This window comes from Panthera uncia (assembly GCF_023721935.1).
Source record: "Panthera uncia isolate 11264 chromosome A1 unlocalized genomic scaffold, Puncia_PCG_1.0 HiC_scaffold_16, whole genome shotgun sequence".
In the NCBI taxonomy this organism is placed as follows: domain Eukaryota; kingdom Metazoa; phylum Chordata; class Mammalia; order Carnivora; family Felidae; genus Panthera; species Panthera uncia.
This window is the reverse complement of record NW_026057576.1, coordinates 34,703,320-34,722,681: the sequence shown is the minus strand read 5'-3', so window position 1 is coordinate 34,722,681 and position 19,362 is coordinate 34,703,320. Positions and strand designations below refer to the sequence as shown.

Here is a 19,362-nt window from a genome sequence, read left to right as displayed (position 1 = left end):
AGTTGCTGCCACTTGCTAGCAGTGTGACTTTGCGTATTTAACTGTTGGGCCTTGGTGTCCCTGGTTATAGAGCTTTACAAGGGAAAAATAATGCCAAAGTGCTTGGTGAACTATGCATTCACAGCATTAGTGGTATAGTTAGTAACATGAATTTTTTTTTTTTTTGAGGAAAGATTTACATTTAACATAATATACCAATTTTATGGATGCAATTTGATGAATTTTGACAAGCGTATACAATCATGTATACACTATGATCATGATATAAAAGCTTTCCATCACCCCAAAAGATTTTGTGCCGTTTGTAGTCAATTTCTTCCGCCTATCCTGGCTCTTGGGAGACATGAGTCAGCTTTTTGTACCATATAACTCAGTTTCTAGGATTTCATATAAGTGGAATCACTTAGTATAGTGCTTTTGTGTCTGGCTTCTTAGCATTGTGCTTTTGAGGCCCGCTCTAGTGCTTTGGGTGTATCAGAATTCGTTGTTTTTATTACTGAATAGTATGCCATTGTTTGGTAATACTTCTAGTTTATATATTCAACAGTTTGGGTTTCCAGTTTTTGGTGATTGAATAAAGCTGTGAACCTTTGAGTACAGTTTTTGGGGGTATGGTTTCATTTTGGAAGGGGAATTATGTGGTAACTATGATTAACTTTACGAGAAACTGACAGATTGTTTCCACTAATGACAAATGATGTTAAGCATCGTTTATTATGCTTATTTGCCATTCCTTGTAATGTCTATTACTAGATACAGGGCCAAATTACTCTTGAGTGAGACTTGGCCTTAAGTAAGTGGAAACTTACCTAATTGATTTGAGGCCTTTGTTTTCTAATATAAAAACAATTACACTATCAATTTTCCTCTGAGTGCTACTTTAGCTGTGTCATTTTCTGAATGTTCAGAAATTTCCCAATTTTCCTGTTGATTTCTTCTTTAACCCATTGGTTATTTACGTCTATGTTTAACTTTTAAATATTTGGGGATTTTCCTGAACTCTCTTATTACTGAATTGTAACTTAATTTCCTTGTGGCCAGGGATCATGCTTTGTGTGACTTCAATCATAATTCAGTTTGCTGAGTCTTGCTTTCTGTCCCAGAATGTGGTCTATCTTTGTGAATGTTACATGTGCATTTTGCTTGTGTTAGATTGATCTATAAAGAAGTCACATTGGCTGACAGTATTATTCATATCCTGTTTTCTTGATTTTTCTGCTTGTTTTAACAATTATTGAGAGAGAAGTGTGGAAGTCTCCAACTATAATTCTGGATATTTTATTTCTCTGATCAGTTCTATCAGTTTTGCTCCATATATTTTAAAGCTCTGGAATTAAGTGCATATACATTTGGGATTGTAGTAAATCTTTCATCATTATGAAATAACTACTTATATCCCCAGTAATATTAAGTTGTAGGCTTTGGAAATTGACTAGATTGATTGGCTATACTTGATACAGTTTTTGCCTTCCTTTTTGAACAAATACTTCTTGGCCTCTGGGACACAAACTTTATTGATTTCATATCCCCATGACCTTTCCTTTTTTGTTTTGTGTGGTTTTCCTTTGCTTATCTTAAACTATTGTCATTTATCAGGTTTCTTTACTGAGGCCCCTGCTCTCCTGTGTATAGTGCTGGACTGGGGTGATGACCTTAGTCCATGTCTTTGTCTATGACCTTTTCTTTAAGTTGAGATCTATTACTCTATTGGCCTACTGAATACTTTTGTATGGATGTCTCACCTGTACTTGAAACTGTTCATGCCCCAAATTAAACCTTACATTTTTTCTTTTTAATTTTTTTAAATGCTTGTTTATTTTTGAAGGAGAGAGAGACAGAGCGTGAGGGGGGGGGAGGGGCAGAAAGAGAGGGAGACACAGAATCTGAAGCAGGCTCCAGGCTCTGAGCTGTAAGCCCAGAGCCCGACGCGTGGCTCGAACTCACGAACTGGGAGATCAGACCTGAGCTGAAGTCGGACATTTAACTGACTGAGCCACCCAAGTGCCAGTTTATTCCCATTTTTAAAGATGGAGAAACTAAGGCAAAAGAGATTATGTAACTTGTTCAATGTCATGAAGCAGCCAGAAAAACTATGGCAGACTGATTCCAGAGAATATGGTCTTTACCAAGAGAGTTACATTGCCACTTAAGTACTATCCCTTTCTCCTCTGAGAGTGCCAATATAAAATCTGAAAGTATATTTCTCGTTTCCTGCTTTTCCTCTGGAGCCATCTATATGAAACCTCTGACCTTTATTTTAAACAAAAATTTTTAAAGCTTTTTTTTTTTTTTTTTCAGTTTATTTATTTTGAGAGAGACTTAACTGGAGACGGGGGGAGATACAGAGAGAGAATCCCAAGCAGGCCCTGCACTCCCAGCGCAGAGCCCCACATAGGGCTTGAACACAGGAACCGTGAGATCATGACCTCATGAGTCAGGTGATCAACCAACTGCGCCACACAGGTGCCTGAGATCTCTAAATTAAATTGACAAGGGAAAATTGTATCCTAGTCACTTACCTTAATCCTGAGAATTATAAAGACATCTGTAAGAAGTTTTCTATAAGAAATGAGGTATTTTTAGTATTTCCAGTAAACAAAACTGAGAAACATTTATGCTGAAGGAGTAGTCATTTGTGACTGAGAGATGTCAACAGGTAAAGGATAGGAGTCTGGTTTTTTTTTTTTTTTTAATTACAAAGGACATGGAAAAACTCTGGTTGCAAACCACTTTACAGATATGGTGACTGCAATCTGCTCCCAGGTATAAGTATAGGCTTTCTTGGTTCCCCTCAAATTTTGCCACCAGGAATGAGGTCTTAGAGCCATTGAAGATACTGCCTGAGTGTGGGTTCTGATGAGTGCTATGAGAAACTTTCATTGTTCTCTGTGGACCTTGTGCCTCGCTTGATGTAAATGCTGCTATTTGACTCTAGCACATTCCTGGGTGTTATCTGCGAGACTGGTTCACTCAAAGATGAGTTCCCCAGATAGATACACTTGATGGAACCAAGTTTTGTCTACCTACAGGCTACTCCTGGACCTACCTAGATGTGATATCCCTTGTGGGATATGTGCCAAGTTAGACATTGTACTTAGGAAAGAAACGAATCATTTTATTTATGTTCCTGACTTGAAAGTCAATAGAACATACATCATCAACTTTAAAAAAAGAGCTTAACAATTATTTTTTTTCTTATTGGTCTAATAAGACATAAAACTGTCTGTACTATGATTGAAGTTCATTTTGCACTTTTATGAACTTCTGTTTTCCTTGGTAAGTTTAAAAACCATGAATGATAATACAAAAAGTGTGAGATTTTCCAGTTTTTCTTCGAAGCTATATATTCAAAATAAACTCTTCTGTGTTAAGTAGATAAACCAGCATGGACTGGGGCAATTGAATGTATGTGGTAAAATACATCAGAACAAGTTCTCTAAGCTTAAATTATTCACTAAGTCAGGTGGGCCTTTCTGAGCCCATTAATATGAGTTAATTAGAGCTTCCTGTACTTAGGTTTTCAGTAGTAACACTTAAGTACTGTCTTAGAATCTTTAAATATTTATGGGATAGTTTAGAGAGCTCCTCCTCAAATCAGTAGAAACTTGGGAATTAGATCAAGAGCTCTCAGAGTTGAACAGACTAAGATGTAGTGGGGTGTGCAGACTTGTTTATTCATCCTTTTATCCATTCATTCATTAAGCATTTGAGTGGTTAGTACTGTTATAGGAATATAAAGATCAATATGACTGTTCTGCCATTGGGAACAGTGAAGAAACAGATGTGTATACAGTTTACGGTTGTATAGGTATACTAATACTGTTCTAGGCCCATTGCACTGTGTCTAAAGTCCAGTGGAGTTGTAAGGTCATCTTTGAGGTTGGGAGAAGACTTGGTAGAGAAGGGGACTTTTCAGCTACTTTTGAAGGACAAATTGGAATATAGGCTGGCAGGAGTTGTAGGATTTGTAGTAATTTAAAAAAAATATTTATTTTTGAGAGAGAGAGCGAGTGAGCGTGAGAGGAAGAGAGGCAGAGAGAGAGAAGGAGACAGAGTCTGAAGCAGGCTCCAAGCTCTGAGCTGTCAGCACAGAGCCCGATGTGGGGCTTGAACTCACGAACCATGAGATCATGGCCTGAGTCAAAATCGGACGCTTAACTGACTGAGCCACCCAGGTGCCCTGAGTTGTAGTAATTTTTTACTCTGATAATTTTACTCCCTGGATACCAACAGAATGGATCCCAGATGGAAGTGCCAGGTAGGCAAGTAGAAAACAATTGTTGGTGTTCTCAGGAACCTTTTGTTTTATGGGTAGTACAGGTCTATGTCTTGTAAAAAGTGTGCTATTTATCTACAGAGCTAACTTCTATTTCCTTTATGTGTATAGTATTAATATCTGTATATAAGAAATTAGAATTGTGCTTAACAATATGAGTAAGTAAAACTTTGGGGTTTGAATATTATTTTTAAGGGATTATCTTTTTCTTTGGATATTTTTCTTGTCACCTGGTGTTATATTCTAGAACTCAAGGTTGTTTTTAATCTAGGGGACCAGTCTTTGAAGGGTCAGTGTTAGGAAGAGTCCAGATTGTTCTTAATGAATATATAAAAGACATAACACTTGGAGTTCATCCTGATATTGCTGGGAAGGAATTAGCAAAGTAAGAAGTAATGGGTTGTATCCCAGGCATGGAGGACAGAAAGCTATTTATTATTCACTTAACAAAGACTAATAGAGCACTAATTGTATGAACTATGCTAAGTTCCAGGAGTAGGTCCAGTGGTGAATAAAATAATGAATAAACCTATGATGGGGTAACTTTGGAATAGTACTCGTGCTATGTAATGGCAAGCACCAGACTTGTGGGCATCCAGCCTAGTTTTGAGGAGTCTGGAAGGCTCCTACCTAAGATGTAGCTCAAACTGAAAGCCAAAGACTGAGGTGAAATGATCCCGATTATGGAGATGGGATAGGAGTTGTGGTTGTGGTAGGTTTTTAGGCACAAAAAACAGTTTGCACATTTAAGAGACTCTGAGTTGTTCATTACATCTGGTTCCTACAGTGTAATGGCGGGTAGAGTAGTGAAGAGATTGCCTGGACAGAAAGTAGGGTTCAGATCAAGCTGGACCTTTTGAGCCATGATAAGACTGGAATGTCCTCCTTTGAGTAATGGGGATGCAAAGGTTGAAAGGTTTTAAGTACAGGAGTGAGGGACAGGATTGGATTTACATTTCAGTAAGATCAAAATGATGTCAGTGTTGATAATGGCTGCAAGTGGTTAGGGGTAGAGGGACAGAGAAGACCTAGAGGCAAGCCAGGAGGCTGTATACAGCTGTTGTCCAAGTGTCCTGAACTAGGACAGTGGCAGTAGGGACAGAGAGAAGATGATTTAAGAAGAGACAGTCTACATGATTTCATGATTTGTTTCCTTATTAGTTTTCATTAGTTACTACAGTTCACATCACTTTTCTGTTGATCTAAGTCAACATCAGAAGTCATAATCAATCCCTATCAGCACCTAGATGCTTCTCTCCCTTTCTAGGACCATTTTTTCTTTTTCTCAGGCATCCTATCTCACATCCTCCAGGCTTCTCAAGCCCTCCTACTTTGCCCTTTGGAAGTCAAAGCCTGTTTTTGAATGTTTGTTTTCCTTCTTGTTCTAATTGAAACCTAGATGTTCTTTGAAAGCTTTGCATTCCTGTTGGCTTCTTCCTTCAAAAGCTTCTAGCTGTTTTAAAGGATTTCTGTTGGTTTTCTCCTTTTTGGTCTCATCTTTAGGTCTTATAGTTTCTGCCCCTAATGCATGAGAGACATTAGACACAGGAGTTGTTTTCCTTTCCACTCCTGTTTCTGTTATTCCATATCTACTATCAGGGGTTCTTAAACTGCAGTCCATGGACCTCCAGGCAGTCTGTAGTAACCTTCATGGTGTCTTTGAACTGGAATGGAAAAAAAGATTGAATCGTTTTCATTAATCTGTAAGCAAAACTTTGTTTTCACCTGTATTTGTAACTTCTTTAAAAACTGAAAATTCAAGGGGTGCCTGGGTGGCTCAGTCGGTTAAGCACCCAACTTCAGCTCAGGTCATGATCTCGCAGTTCGTGGGTTCTGCGCTGATGATGCAGAGCCTGCTTGGGATTCTATCTCTCTCTGTCTCTCCCCCACTTGCGCATTCTCTCTCTCTCTCTCTCTCTCTCTCTCTCTCTCTCTAAATAACTAAACAAACAAAAAACTAAAAATTCAAAATGCATACACATATAGTAGGATTTGACCTGTGACTTGATTAACCGAGAAAATAGGTATGTTCAAAACACATTTTAGTTACTGAAGGTATTTTGAAAGGTGGTCTGTGTTCAACACTATGTTGAAGTTAGACTTCCTGTTACCTCATGTTCTGTAATGTATTAAGACCTATTACTCTAAAATTTAAGATATTTCATAACACCATTTTTGTTGTAATTACATTTATTTTAGGCATTTAAAAGTATTCTATGAGGAGCTCTGTATTACTTTCCTATTGCTAATATCTCAAAGCTTAGAGTGTTAAAACAATAATAAACACTTAACATTTCAGTTTCTTGGGTCGGAAATTTGGAAGCATCTTAGTGGGATAGTTCTGGTTCAGAGTTTTTATGAGTTTATAAGCACGACATTGTGGGCTCTGGCTGCAGTCATGTGAAGCCTTGAGAGGGCTGGAGAATCCATTTATAGGTTGTTCACTTGCAACTGGCCAAGTTGGTGCTGATTGTTGTTGGGGGCCTCCGTTCTTCCCTGTGCAGGCATCTTCACTTGTTGCCCTACACCTGTTGGCTGTAGAACACTAACTACATATTACAATCTATATTCAAGGAATTTTAATAACCTAATAAATATACTTCTCATTTAATAAGATACCATATGAAATTTAAATGTAAATAAACTACTGTAAGTAGATGATTGTTTTTTGTGGGTGATGGTAAAACATTGCTTTCAAAGCCTCTGGCTAGAGAGTATAGTTTCACTATAACCTAAATTTAAGGCCAGAAAAGGCCACTTGTAACACTGAGGGATAGTAAAGATAGAGTGCAGTAGTGGTTGGGTTGGTGGGAATTGGTATTGAGTAATAGGATTGTGGCCTCAGACAGGGATGGTTAGCTTTTCATACCTGCGAATGGCTAGTTTCTCACCGATGGTGTTCTCAGTAATACTGATGTTCCCAGCGTTTTAGTGAAGACCATGGACTAGGCAGGCATACTGTTGGGCTGCCCACGTGTACCATCTTCTGTAATTCTCCCATCAGCTGCACAGGACTCCCTGATGTATTCTCTTTCCAAGCCTCCTTTGAAGTTCCCTCACCCTAGGATTAATCACTTGTTCCTATCTGTCGCTGATGTACTTGGCTTATGATTTTTCTTGGGGGCACCTATGTATTTTATCTTTATTTATAATAAGTTTTCTATCATGTTTTTTCTTCAAGTGGTAAACCTCTTGAGAGACGTACTGCATTTTATGTATTTTATCCAGTAATTGTTTATTCAGTTATTCATACCTTCATGGATTAGTTGATTGCTAGCTATCTGCTATACTCTGTGCTGTAGGCTGAACATATATAGTGACTGTAACCGTTACCTGTTGCTATGCTCACAAATTACCCCAAAACTTAGTGACTTAAAACAGCAAACGATTAGTATCTCACACTTCTTCTGGGGGCAGGAATTTGGCAGTTGATTAGCTAGCTGGTTTTGGCTTGGGGGTCTTAGGAGGTTGTAGTGAAGATGTTGGCTAGAGCTGTTTACAAGTATTACTCTATGAGGAGCTGTTAGTGCTCTGTTGCTATGTAATAAGTCATCTGAAAGCTCGAATGGGCTTCCAAGATGGCACACGCACATTGCTGTTGACACGAGGCCTCTATGCCTCTTCAGTTTCTTCAGCTCAGTTCTTTGACACGTGGACCTCCCCCTAGGTGTTGAGTGTCTTCCTGGCATACCCAAGACTGAGTGATCCAAGCGGGAGCAAGACAAAAGCTGTAACATCTTTTATGATCTAGTCTTGGAAACCACACTCCGTCATTTCTGCAGTATCCTATTGGCCAATCGAGTCAGGATCATTTCCCTACTACAGTGACTAAGACAGTTGATGGTTCATTTAGCATGGCACTTATATTTCAGTGGGCAAGAGACAGTCAACATTTTCAAAACAAATGAAAAAATTGTAGGTTTTCCTAAGTCTTATGAAAGGACATGTAAAGAGAATGAACTATGTGTGGTGATAGAGAATGAAGGGGGTTGTGAAGATACATGTGTTGCTTTAGAGCTGTCAGCTACAGCTTTTCAGGACTTTTAACCCAAAACTGAAAGGTGAGAAGCATTTTCATTTCCTATGAACAACTCACTGTGATAGGTACGATCTTGAAAGGTTTAGATAGCTCGGTTAGGGTGACAGAGCAAACAGGTGGTTGGGCAGGATTCAGAAGTCAGATGCTGGAGCTTTTTTAGTAAGCTAGTTGCCTATTTACTAATAAAGTTAATGAAAAAGCCAAGCTGTTTTAGCTGTTAGGTTTTTTTCTTCTTAAATATGGCACAAGATTGTGTGAAAACTGGTAGATAATTTTAAATAATTGTTTTTTTTCTAGATTTTGGTGGTGCATTCACCTAGAATTGACTTAAAATTACGATGAACTTTTATTTGCTTGATTCTCTTGGATTCCATGAAAATATGTAGTCCCTTGTAGGTTCTAAGGAAGTGTGTTTATGATCATACATACTTTTTCAGGCTTTTCAAATTTAAAATGACTAATAATTACAATATCTTCCTTTTGTTTTAAATTAAAAAAAAGTCACTGCTGTCAGTATTTAAACCACTGTAATAGAACTTTGTTACTATTACAGTGTTAAACTATAGCTTAAAATCCAGATAGTTTTTTAGAGCCTGTTTTTCGTTTAATTAATTTTATTTAAACTGTAATTACTGATTATCAGTGTGAGATAATACTCAGCAGGGTGCTCATTTAACTTCCCGTGAAGATAAGTGATATTAATTTATAAAACTCTGTACACCCCAGACACAGCTGAAGCCATATTAATTAAGTGTGGTGTACTACCTTTAAATAGCATTAAAATAAAATTCTCTCAGTCTTCTGTGTGTTCAACCAATTCTTCAACAAAAGCAAGTCATTGGCACCGTTCACCTCCTTGGGTTGTGTTTCTAGTTCAGCTTCAGGAGAATTTCACGGAAAATGAACAGTAGCTGTGCAGGTGCACAACTTGGGAACATACTCCCAGTCCCATTGCCAAATACAGAATAACCAACTTATAGTCAGTGTAATGGGGATTTGTACTGTGCATTTACAGACCAAGGTATTTTAAAATTTTGCTCATGTTTCATTGTGCCTTCCTTCAAGCAAATTGGATGAGCAATTCTATAAAAGATAAATTAGGAGGGGGATTTTTACCCCCCCCCCCATTTATGAGTGGAGTCATAGCATTATCTCTCAAAACAAAACAAAACAATAGAATGTTTAAATGATTTGATAGTAAAGTTCATTTTGCACCTAGCTTTGTCAGTAGTGCCCAGATGATGTGGAATCTACCTGTAGTGCTTGATAGAGCATCCATACCTGGGAATGCTTTTAATTAAGCCTGAGGTATTCAACAAATTTAATTTGCTGTTGTAACATAGGAGGGTCGTATGTATTTTACTCCTATGACTCTTATTTTGTACTTTTTTTTTTTAATGTTTATGTATTTTTGAAAGAGAGGAAGGAGGAAAACAAGAAAGGAAGGAGGAAAACAAGAAAGGAAGGAAAACAAACAAGAAAGGAAGGAAAACAAACAAGAAAGGAAGGAGGAAAACAAACAAGAAAGGAAGGAGGAAAACAAAAAAGAAAGGAAGGAGGAAAACGGGAGGAGCAGAGACATAGGGAGACACAGAATCCGAAGCAGGCTTCAGGCTCCGAGCTGTCAGCACAAAGCCCAACGCAAAGCCCAACGCGGGGCTCGAACTCACAAACTGTGAGATTGTGACCTGAGCCAAAGTTGGACGCCACCCAGGCACGCCTTTGTTTCATCCTTTTTAATCAGGAAAATAAATAAAAGTGTTGAAATTAAGCAACATTGATCCTTAAGTATCTCCTGTTTGTATTCGGACCTCTGTCGACTTGGAAGCTAAAAGGAGGGATATACTTATTTTTCGTACCTTGCCTGTAGCTATCCTAGTGGGAATGTGTGAAATTGCTTTCCAGTTGAATAAAATCCAACTTTCCCCTAGAGTTTAGGTGTGAAGCATATGGGGGAGGTGTGCTAATTCTATTTTGTTGTTGTTGTACAAATTACGATATTGTTTATTGATATAAATGCAGTTCTCCTTCTAAAAACCTAATGGATTTTTTTGTTTGTTTATACTGTTTTAGAAGTTAAATATTAGGAAATTGTTACCTGTAAAAGTGTTCTGGAGCTCGTCCTTTTACATAGACAGTTTCCTTATTTTAAGAATTAAACAAATGCATTCAACCTGATGCTGCCTTTCAAGCTCTTAACACAGTGCATAAAATACGGAAGGTGTTCAGTGACTTTGAGAGAATCTTATTTAGAAAGTTGTAGTTTTTTTTGGCAAAAATGAAAATTTTGGGGTAGCTATTGCTGATGGAAACCATTAGGTTATATATTCACAAATTAGCTTGTGAATTGCTTAAGCTTACTCTTCCCACTCATCGACATGTTTACATTTATAATATTGATGTCACATTAATGATGTTTTGCTCAATTTCACTTCATTATAAGTTTAGCATATTAATGAAGTTACTTTCTTGTGTATGTAGTGTGTGGAGTCAGCACAGGTTTTATGCTCAGGAATTGATATTCCCTGTAGAGAAGTTACTGCAATGAAGTAGTGATTCAGAAGCCGGGTGGAGGAATCAGTCCCATTTCTTACTGTTTTTGGTGTCTCCTCATTTTTTAAAACAAGTATCAAGAATTAGGGTGCTCAGGTACACAGGGACACTAACTTTTGAACCTCTGAGCATGTGGAGACAATGATATATTTCTGGGTTTTGCCAAAGTAAGGGAGTGTTCATGTTGAGTTGATGCCCCTTGTCTTGGCTACCATGGTTCATTGCACATATCTTGCTGCGTTTTTTTATATCCATATGTAATTACCTCTTTATATGCTTGTCTCTGCCACTTGATTGTTACTCAGTTTAAATTGTACATAGCTTTTTTTTCTTTTGTATTATAAACATCTAATAGAGTAACATCTCTGTTCTTCGTTTCATTTTACAACTTGAGATTGTATCTCGTTATCATTCTTTTAGCCTGAAAAACTTCTTTTGACACTTCTTGTAGTACAGGTCTGTTGGAGACAGATTCTCTCAGGTTTTCTCTGTCTGAAATGTCTTTATTCTGCTTCTATTTTCGAAAGGTATTTTTGCTAGATGTAGAATCTCTGGATGACCGTCGTTTTCTCCAAATACTAAACTGTAAAGATACTACTCTATTGTCTTCTGCTGCTGTAGTGTCTGGTGAAAAATTAGTAATTTGTGTCATTTTTAACTTGTACATAATGTGTCTTCAGATCTCTGGCTGTGCTTTTATGGTTTGCCCTTCACTTTTAATTTTTAGCAGTTTGACTATGAGCTGCCTAGGTGTGGGCTTGTTTTGGTATTCTTAGTTTGTGCTTGTATCCATCTGTGAATTGACTTATTTTTAATTAATTTATTTGTGAGAGAGAGGCAGGCAGCAGGGGAGGGACAGGGAGAGAGAGAGAGAGAGAGAGAGAGAGTGAATCCCAAGATGCGTGGCTCGAACTCATGAACTGGGAGATCATGAGCTGAGCCGAAATCAAGAGTTGGAGGCCTAGGGGCGCCTGGGTGTCTCAGTCAGTTAAGTGTCCGACTTTGGCTCAGGTCATGATCTCATCGTTCATGGGTTTGGGCCCCACATCGGGGGCTGTCAGCTGTGCTGACAGCTCAGAGCCTGGAGCCTGCTTTGGATTCTATGTCTCCCTACCTTGCTCGCACTCTGTCTCTCTCTCAAAAATAAACGAACATTAAAAAGAAGAGTTGGAAGCTTAACCAGCTGAACCACCCAGGCGCCCCTCTGTGAGTTGATTTCTTAAAAATCAGTTATTTTATCATTATCTACTCAAATAGGTCTTCTGTACCATTTTCTGGTCCTCAATTATACTTGTATTATAGCACTTCATATTATATCACAGCTCTTGGTTTCTCTCTTCTTTATTCTTTCCCTTTTTTCTTTGTGTTTCAGTTTGCATGCTTTTTGTCGATCTGGGTTTAGGTTTCCCAGTTCTTTTCTCAGCAATATTCAGGTGACTCTGAAGCTCAGCTAATGAAATTTTCATTTTTTTGATACATTTGAAATTTCTTTTTCTCTTAATATTTTTTGAGAATGAGAAAGAGCATGAGGGGGAGAGGGCACAAAGAGAAGGAGACACAGAATCTGAAGCAAGCTCCAGGCTCTGAGCTGTCAGCACAGAGCCCGATGCGGGGCTCGAACTCACGAACCATGAGATCATGACCTTAGTCGAAGTCAGACTCTCAACCAACTGAGCCACCCAGGTGCCCCGATATATGTATGAAATTTCTAGTGTGGTTCTTAAAATAGTTTCCATGACTTTGTTGCTGAAATTCCCCATGTCCTATGTTGTGTTCACTCTTCATTATATTCTTCAGCATTTTTACAAACATCCTTCTGAATGGTCCGTCTGACAATTCCATCATCCAGGCTACCTCTAGGTCTGCTTCTCTTTGTGCGTGGCATTTCCTTGGTCCTTTGTGTATGTAGCAGTATGTGAATATACGGTGGACATTTGACTTAAATAGTGTGGAAATTAAAGTAAATAATACTTCTAAGAAAGAATGTGCCCTTTTTTCAGGCTGCTAGAATTGGAGCTGAGTCGATTATGCTCTCTGGTGGAGATGGGCTTGCCAAAGGTGCTGCTTTAGTTTGATTAGTGTCTTCTGGGGCTTCAAAAGTTTCTTAGCACTAAGGAGATTCTGGCGTTCTACTTTTGGCTTTACAACTGAACAACTAGCTTTCAAGACTGGGATAACTCTGTTTTAAAGTTCTGATGCCCTTTTCAGAATTAGTGCAGAGTTCTTTGTGTTTGCAGTTGCACTTCTGGCTCTGTTTCTTCAAGAAGTCTCTTTGATCTGGTATCTGTCCCCAGCCAACCATCGGGTGGCCACTGTCATTTATTCTCTGAAGGTCCAGATTGTGTCTTTGGGATTTCTTTCCCGTCTTTTTTTTTTTTTTTTTTTTAAAACGTTTGTTTATTTGCTTTTGAGGGAGAGGGAGAGAGCACAAGCGGAGGAGGGACAGGGAGAGAGAGGGAGACAGAGAATCTGAAGCAGGCTCCAGGCTCTGAGCTGTCAGCACAGAGCCTGATGCGGGGCTCGAACTTACGAACTGAGAAATCATGACCTGAGCTGAAGTCAGATGCTTAACCAACTGAGCCACCCAGGTGGCTGTCTTTTACCTAGGTCAGAGTGTTTGGGAGGGCAGTGGCTTTGCATGGGAAGAGGCCTCCCCAGACATTACATGGCTCAGGACACCTTGCCTTCCCTCCAGCCATTGGCGTCCTACCCCAAGTAGTTGAAGACCTGAGGGAAAGTGTCGGTAGGTGGGTGGAGACTTGTTCCTTGATTAGTCTCCTTGGAATTCTAGTAATGTTTCTCATGCCGGCACCCATGTGGCTGCCAATAGTGCGTTAAAAATTAGGCTGTTTTTTCTTTGCCCTTGTTGAACTTCTTAGTCTGTAGCTGTTTGTCAGGGATAAAAGCAGCTTGTCACTTTGTGATAGTTCTTCCAGGTTTCATAGTGTCCTCCGCTCCCTGATGGGTTGAAAACAACAACTATAATTTTGGAAGTTTTCTGGCTTGTTTTTGTTGTTAGGATGAGAGTAGTGGTAGTGTTTTGTGACTTTCTAAATGCTACTGGAAGCTGTCATATTCTTAGTACTTTAATGATTAGGTCATGTTAGGTGGACCGTGTGTGAATGCAGTACATGGCATATTTCTTAGGCTTTACTCTCAGAGAATTTAAAGATTTATTTTGAAAGATAAACATTGCTATCTTCGCGTCTTAATGAAATCCTAGTGCTATCCAATAGAACATTCTGTGATAGTAGAAATGTTATATATGTACTTTGACTAGCCACATGTGGCTTTTGATATGGGGCTAGTGTAACTAAGGAACTGAACTTTTTTTTTTTATATACAATTTATTGTCAAATTGACTTCCATACAATACCCAGTGCTCATCCCAACAAGTGCCCTCCTCGCTGCCCATCACCCACTTTCCCCTCTCCCCCACCCCGCATCAGCCCTCAGTTTATTTTCTGTATTTAAGAGTCTCTTATGGTTTGCCTCCCTACCTCTCTGTTTGTAACTATTTAGTTTTTTTCCCCTTTCCCTTCCCCCATGGTCTCTGTTAAGTTTCTCAAGATCCACACAGAAGTCAAAATATATGATCTTTCTATGACTGGCTTATTTCACTTAGCATAATACGTTCCAGTTCTATCCACGTTGCTGCAAATGGCAGGATTTCATTCCTTCTCATTGCCAAGTAGTATTCCATTGTATATATAAACCACATCTTCTTTATCCATTCATCAGTTGATGGACATTTAGGCTTTTAAGGAACTGAAATTCTAATTTACATTTAAATAACCACAAATGGCTAGTGGCTGCCCTGAAGAGCATACGTCTGTATATTACCTACATTATGGTAAGAACAGTGTAACGTATAGTTACATTGAACAATTCACAGAACCATTGTTTTTTGAGTATACTTACTTCTATTAGCCTCTTTAAGACATTTTGCGTTTTTGACTGTTACCACTTGAAACTTTGAGTGTGGGTTTTATGTGATGAATAGAATTTGTGAAATCAAGCGATATTCAATGAATATGGAATTAGGTTTATAAATTAATGTCTATACACTTTCAAATATCAGTGAACTATTTGATCTAATAGAAGAAATCCCATTACCACAAAAACCCAGCTTTATTTCCTGAGGCTTCAGCCATCGTACTTTATAGTTGTTCATGAAATTCAAATACAGACCAGCCTGAATGAGGAGAAATGTGGTATTTACCAGAACAACTAGCTCTGGAGATATAAGTAGAATTCAACTCTTAGAATTCCTAAATCACGTTTTGTTTTTTCAGGAGTGTGGCATGCACTATGAAAAAGGGTACTGGACAAGGGGGCTGAGGACTAGGATACTAAATATTAGTTTGATTGCCAACCACTAAATTAGTCCAGTTACCTTTTTAAACTGCTTAGTTTGTTAATCCGTAAAGCAAAGTTCACTTGTCGTTACAATCTTAAGTCTATAATTTAAGATTACAAGGAATCTTTGGAGGTTGTCTGATTTCTCTTCTGCCTTTAGACAGGATGGTTACTGAAAAATTTTCATATTTCTGTTTTTGTAAAAAAATTTTGAAGATTCTAGTGTTGAATGCCTTGGGATGAAATCATAGTGATAATGTGATCCACCGTGTGGGTTTTCTTATTTTGGTAATTAGATAAATATTGTTGAAGGAAATACTAACATAACATGCTACTTTTTACCTTTGTAGCTGGACAAATTTGCCAGCATACGAATTCCAGGAAGCAAAAAGGAGAGACCTCCACTTTCCAACCTGAAGACTGCATTTGCAAGCAATGATTGTTCTTCAGAGATGATGGAAAACATTCCAAAGCCACTGTCAGAGAGTGAAGTCTTAAAACTCTTCGAAAAGATGATGGTAAGAATTGTGGTTTTTCATAAAATGGTTGACGTTAAAACCTTAGCTTCTAATCATATTAATAGAACAATAACACTTAAGACCCCTGTTCCATAGGGTGATTTCTGATGTCATTGAAGATAGCACATGAGGTGTTCAGAGCTCCAGGATTACAAAAAATAAGAACCAGAGAAAAATTAGCACAGTAGTTGTTGTTGTTTTTTTTTTTTCTTAAGAGGTTTTCTGTTTTTATGTATTTTACTGAAGTATCCAGTGATATATTTTGAATCTCAAAGATTATCTAAGTGGTCTGTCTGGGTTCATTTGCATTTTAGAATGATGGTCACGGTGCTGTGTATGTTGTTAGGTGTGTTTATTTTGTTTTTGTTTGTTTGATTCCTTTCTTAGTTCTCAGGATAACCAGGTTCATATAGTCTTAGAGCATTGATATCTGAGGAGACTAAAACTTATTTTGGGGTGTGCCTTTTCTGGAGACACACACTGGTATTTAGAAGCTGCCTTCAAGTTGGTTCCACAAAGCAGTGACTCTGCTTATAACTTTTAAGTGGGTTGTTGGTCAAATTAATTTAGCTTGCTATATTAACCATGTTCATAATTGTTTATCACAAAATGAATGCCAATTGCATCTAAATAGTTACATATATAGTTCTTACCCTCAAGTTGCTTATTTCCTAGGGTTCAAAGCAAACATTGGAAAAATTAAGTAAGAATTGCCAAAAGGTGGTAGTTAATGGTTAAGTTCTTCAGCAGTTCAGAGTGGGAAGAAATTAATTTTTGAGATATCTCATTAGCTTTAGGGGAAGCCAGAGTGGAAAGGTTATTGCAGCAGCTTAGGGAAATTTAGTAGAGAAGATGGACTTAGAGGACTTAGCTGAACTCCCCAACTATGAGAATGTGACCCAAGCTGAAGCTGGACGCTTAACTGACTGACCCCCAGGTGCCCCTATTCACATTTATTTTGAAAGAGAAAGAGCAAGCGAGTTGTGAGTGAGCAGGGGTGGGAGGTGGGGGGAGGGTGGGTTGGCTCAGAGGGAGAGGGAGAGAGAAACCCAAGCAGACACTTTGCTGTCAGCACAGAGCTCAACACGGGGCTCAAACTCATGAATCATGAGATCATGACCTGAGCCAAAATTAAGATTTGGACACTTAAGGGCACCAGGGTGGCGTTAAGTGGCCAACTCTTGATATCAGCTCAGGTTGTGATCTTGTGGTCATTAGATAGAGCCTCATGTTGTGCTCTGTGCTGAGTGTGGAGCTTACTTGAGATTTTCTCTCCCTCTCTCTCTTTTTGCCCCTCCCCCCCCCCCAATAAATGAGTAAAACTTAAAAAAAAAAAAAGTGGGGGGGTTGGATGCTTAACCCACTGAGCCACCCAGGCACCCTCCCAGTCTGGGTTTATTTTATATTTATTTCACTTACTGGTTTTGACAGTCTTGTTACTTCTTAGGGAAATGTACTTATTTACTTTAGAGTGTAAGATGTGTTTGAAATTTGAGAAAGTTAATAGTTGGTCCTCTTTATTACTCAACTAGAATCAACAAAATATTTACTATTATACTGCCTTATTTTCTATTCATCAAGTATTTGTGTCCAGCATTATACATGGAGCTTCAGAAGACCCCAGAAAGAGAGCATGCCTGGTTTGTGTCTCCATAAATGAAGAATTACAGTGTTAGTGATTACTAACTTTTCATCACTGAACATACGTTTTGTTAGTATTGTTTTACATGAACCGTAGGCTTGGGACATTATTTCCTGTTATGTCAGCTCTTGGTGAAGTGCTAATTTTGGTTTTAATTAACTACACGTGTATAACTCCTTATTAAGTCTTTTGTTCCCATGAGTTGATATAATTTCAGCTTTGAAAAACATTTTTTTTTCCAGATTTAGGACATGTGTTGCCAAAGCAGGCACTTTATTTTTTTTATTTTTTTTATTTTTTTAATATATGAAATTTACTGTCAAATTGGTTTCCATACAACACCCAGTGCTAATCCCAAAAGGTGCCCTCCTCAATACCCATCACCCACCCTGCCCTCCCTCCCACCCCCCATCAACCCTCAGTTTGTTCTCAGTTTTTAACAGTCTCTTATGCTTTGGCTCTCTCCTACTCTAACCTCTTTTTTTTTTTTTTTTTTTCTTCCCCTCCCCCATGGGTTTCTGTTATGTTTCTCAGGATCCACATAAGAGTGAAACCATATGGTATCTGTCTTTCTCTGTATGGCTTATTTCACTTATATTCACACTCTCCAGTTCCATCCATGTTGCTACAAAAGGCCATATTTCATTTTTTCTCATTGCCACGTAGTATTCCATTGTGTATATAAACCACAATTTCTTTATCCATTCATCAGTTGATGGACATTTAGGCTCTTTCCATAATTTGGCTATTGTTGAGAGTGCCGCTGTAAACATTGGGGTACAGGTGCCCCTATGCATCAGTACTCCTGTATCCCTTGGATAAATTCCTAGCAGTGCTATTGCTGGGTCATAGGGTAGGTCTATTTTTAATTTTCTGAGGAACCTCCACACTGCTTTCCAGAGCGGCTGCACCAATTTGCATTCCCACCAACAGTGCAAGAGGGTTCCTGTTTCTCCACATCCTCTCCAGCATCTATAGTCTCCTGATTTCTTCATTTTGGCCACTCTGACTGGCGTGAGGTGGTATCTGAGTGTGGTTTTGATTTGTATTTCCCTGATAAGGAGCGACGTTGAACATCTTTTCATGTGCCTGTTGGCCATCCGGATGTCTTCTTTAGAGAAGTGTCTATTCATGTTTTCTGCCCATTTCTTCACTGGGTTGTTTTTCGGGTGTGGAGTTTGATGAGCTCTTTATAGATTTTGGATACTAGCCCTTTGTCCGATGTGTCATTTGCAAATATCTTTTCCCATTCCGTTGGTTGCCTTTTAGTTTTGTTGGTTGTTTCCTTTGCTGTGCAGAAGCTTTTTATCTTCATAAGGTCCCAGTAATTCACTTTTGCTTTTAATTCCCTTGCCTTTGGGGATGTGCCGAGTAAGAGATTGCTACGGCTGAGGTCACAGAGGTCTTTTCCTGCTTTCTCCTCTAAGGTTTTGATGGTTTCCTGTCTCACATTCAGGTCCTTTATCCATTTTGAGTTTATTTTTGTGAATGGTGTGAGAAAGTGGTCTAGTTTCAACCTTCTGCATGTTGCTGTCCAGTTCTCCCAGCACCATTTGTTAAAGAGACTGTCTTTTTTCCATTGGATGTTCTTTCCTGCTTTGTCAAAGATGAGTTGGCCATACGTTTGTGGGTCTAGTTCTGGGGTTTCTATTCTATTCCATTGGTCTATGTGTCTGTTTTTATGCCAATACCATGCTGTCTTGATGATGACAGCTTTGTAGTAGAGGCTAAAGTCTGGGATTGTGATGCCTCCTGCTTTGGTCTTCTTCTTCAAAATTACTTTGGCTATTCGGGGCCTTTTGTGGTTCCATATGAATTTTAGGATTGCTTGTTCTAGTTTCGAGAAGAATGCTGGTGCAATTTTGATTGGGATTGCATTGAATGTGTAGATAGCTTTGGGTAGTATTGACATTTTGACAATATTTATTCTTCCAATCCATGAGCATGGAATGTCTTTCCATTTCTTTATATCTTC

General features: G+C 38.6%; 1 protein-coding gene across 3 annotated transcripts in view; it reads left to right on the top strand.

Annotated features, from left to right (window-relative positions):
• Positions 1–19,362, top strand: part of DIAPH3 (diaphanous related formin 3) — a 522,043-nt gene that overhangs the window by 30,774 nt on the left and 471,907 nt on the right. For all 3 annotated transcript variants that reach the window (XR_007461112.1, XM_049647035.1, XM_049647034.1), the window contains one exon: positions 15,578–15,745. Coding sequence is in view for 2 of the 3 variants with exons in the window: in XM_049647035.1 (XP_049502992.1) it covers positions 15,578–15,745 (168 nt within the window). In the remaining variant the exon portion in view is untranslated. The remainder of the gene's footprint in view (positions 1–15,577; positions 15,746–19,362) is intronic.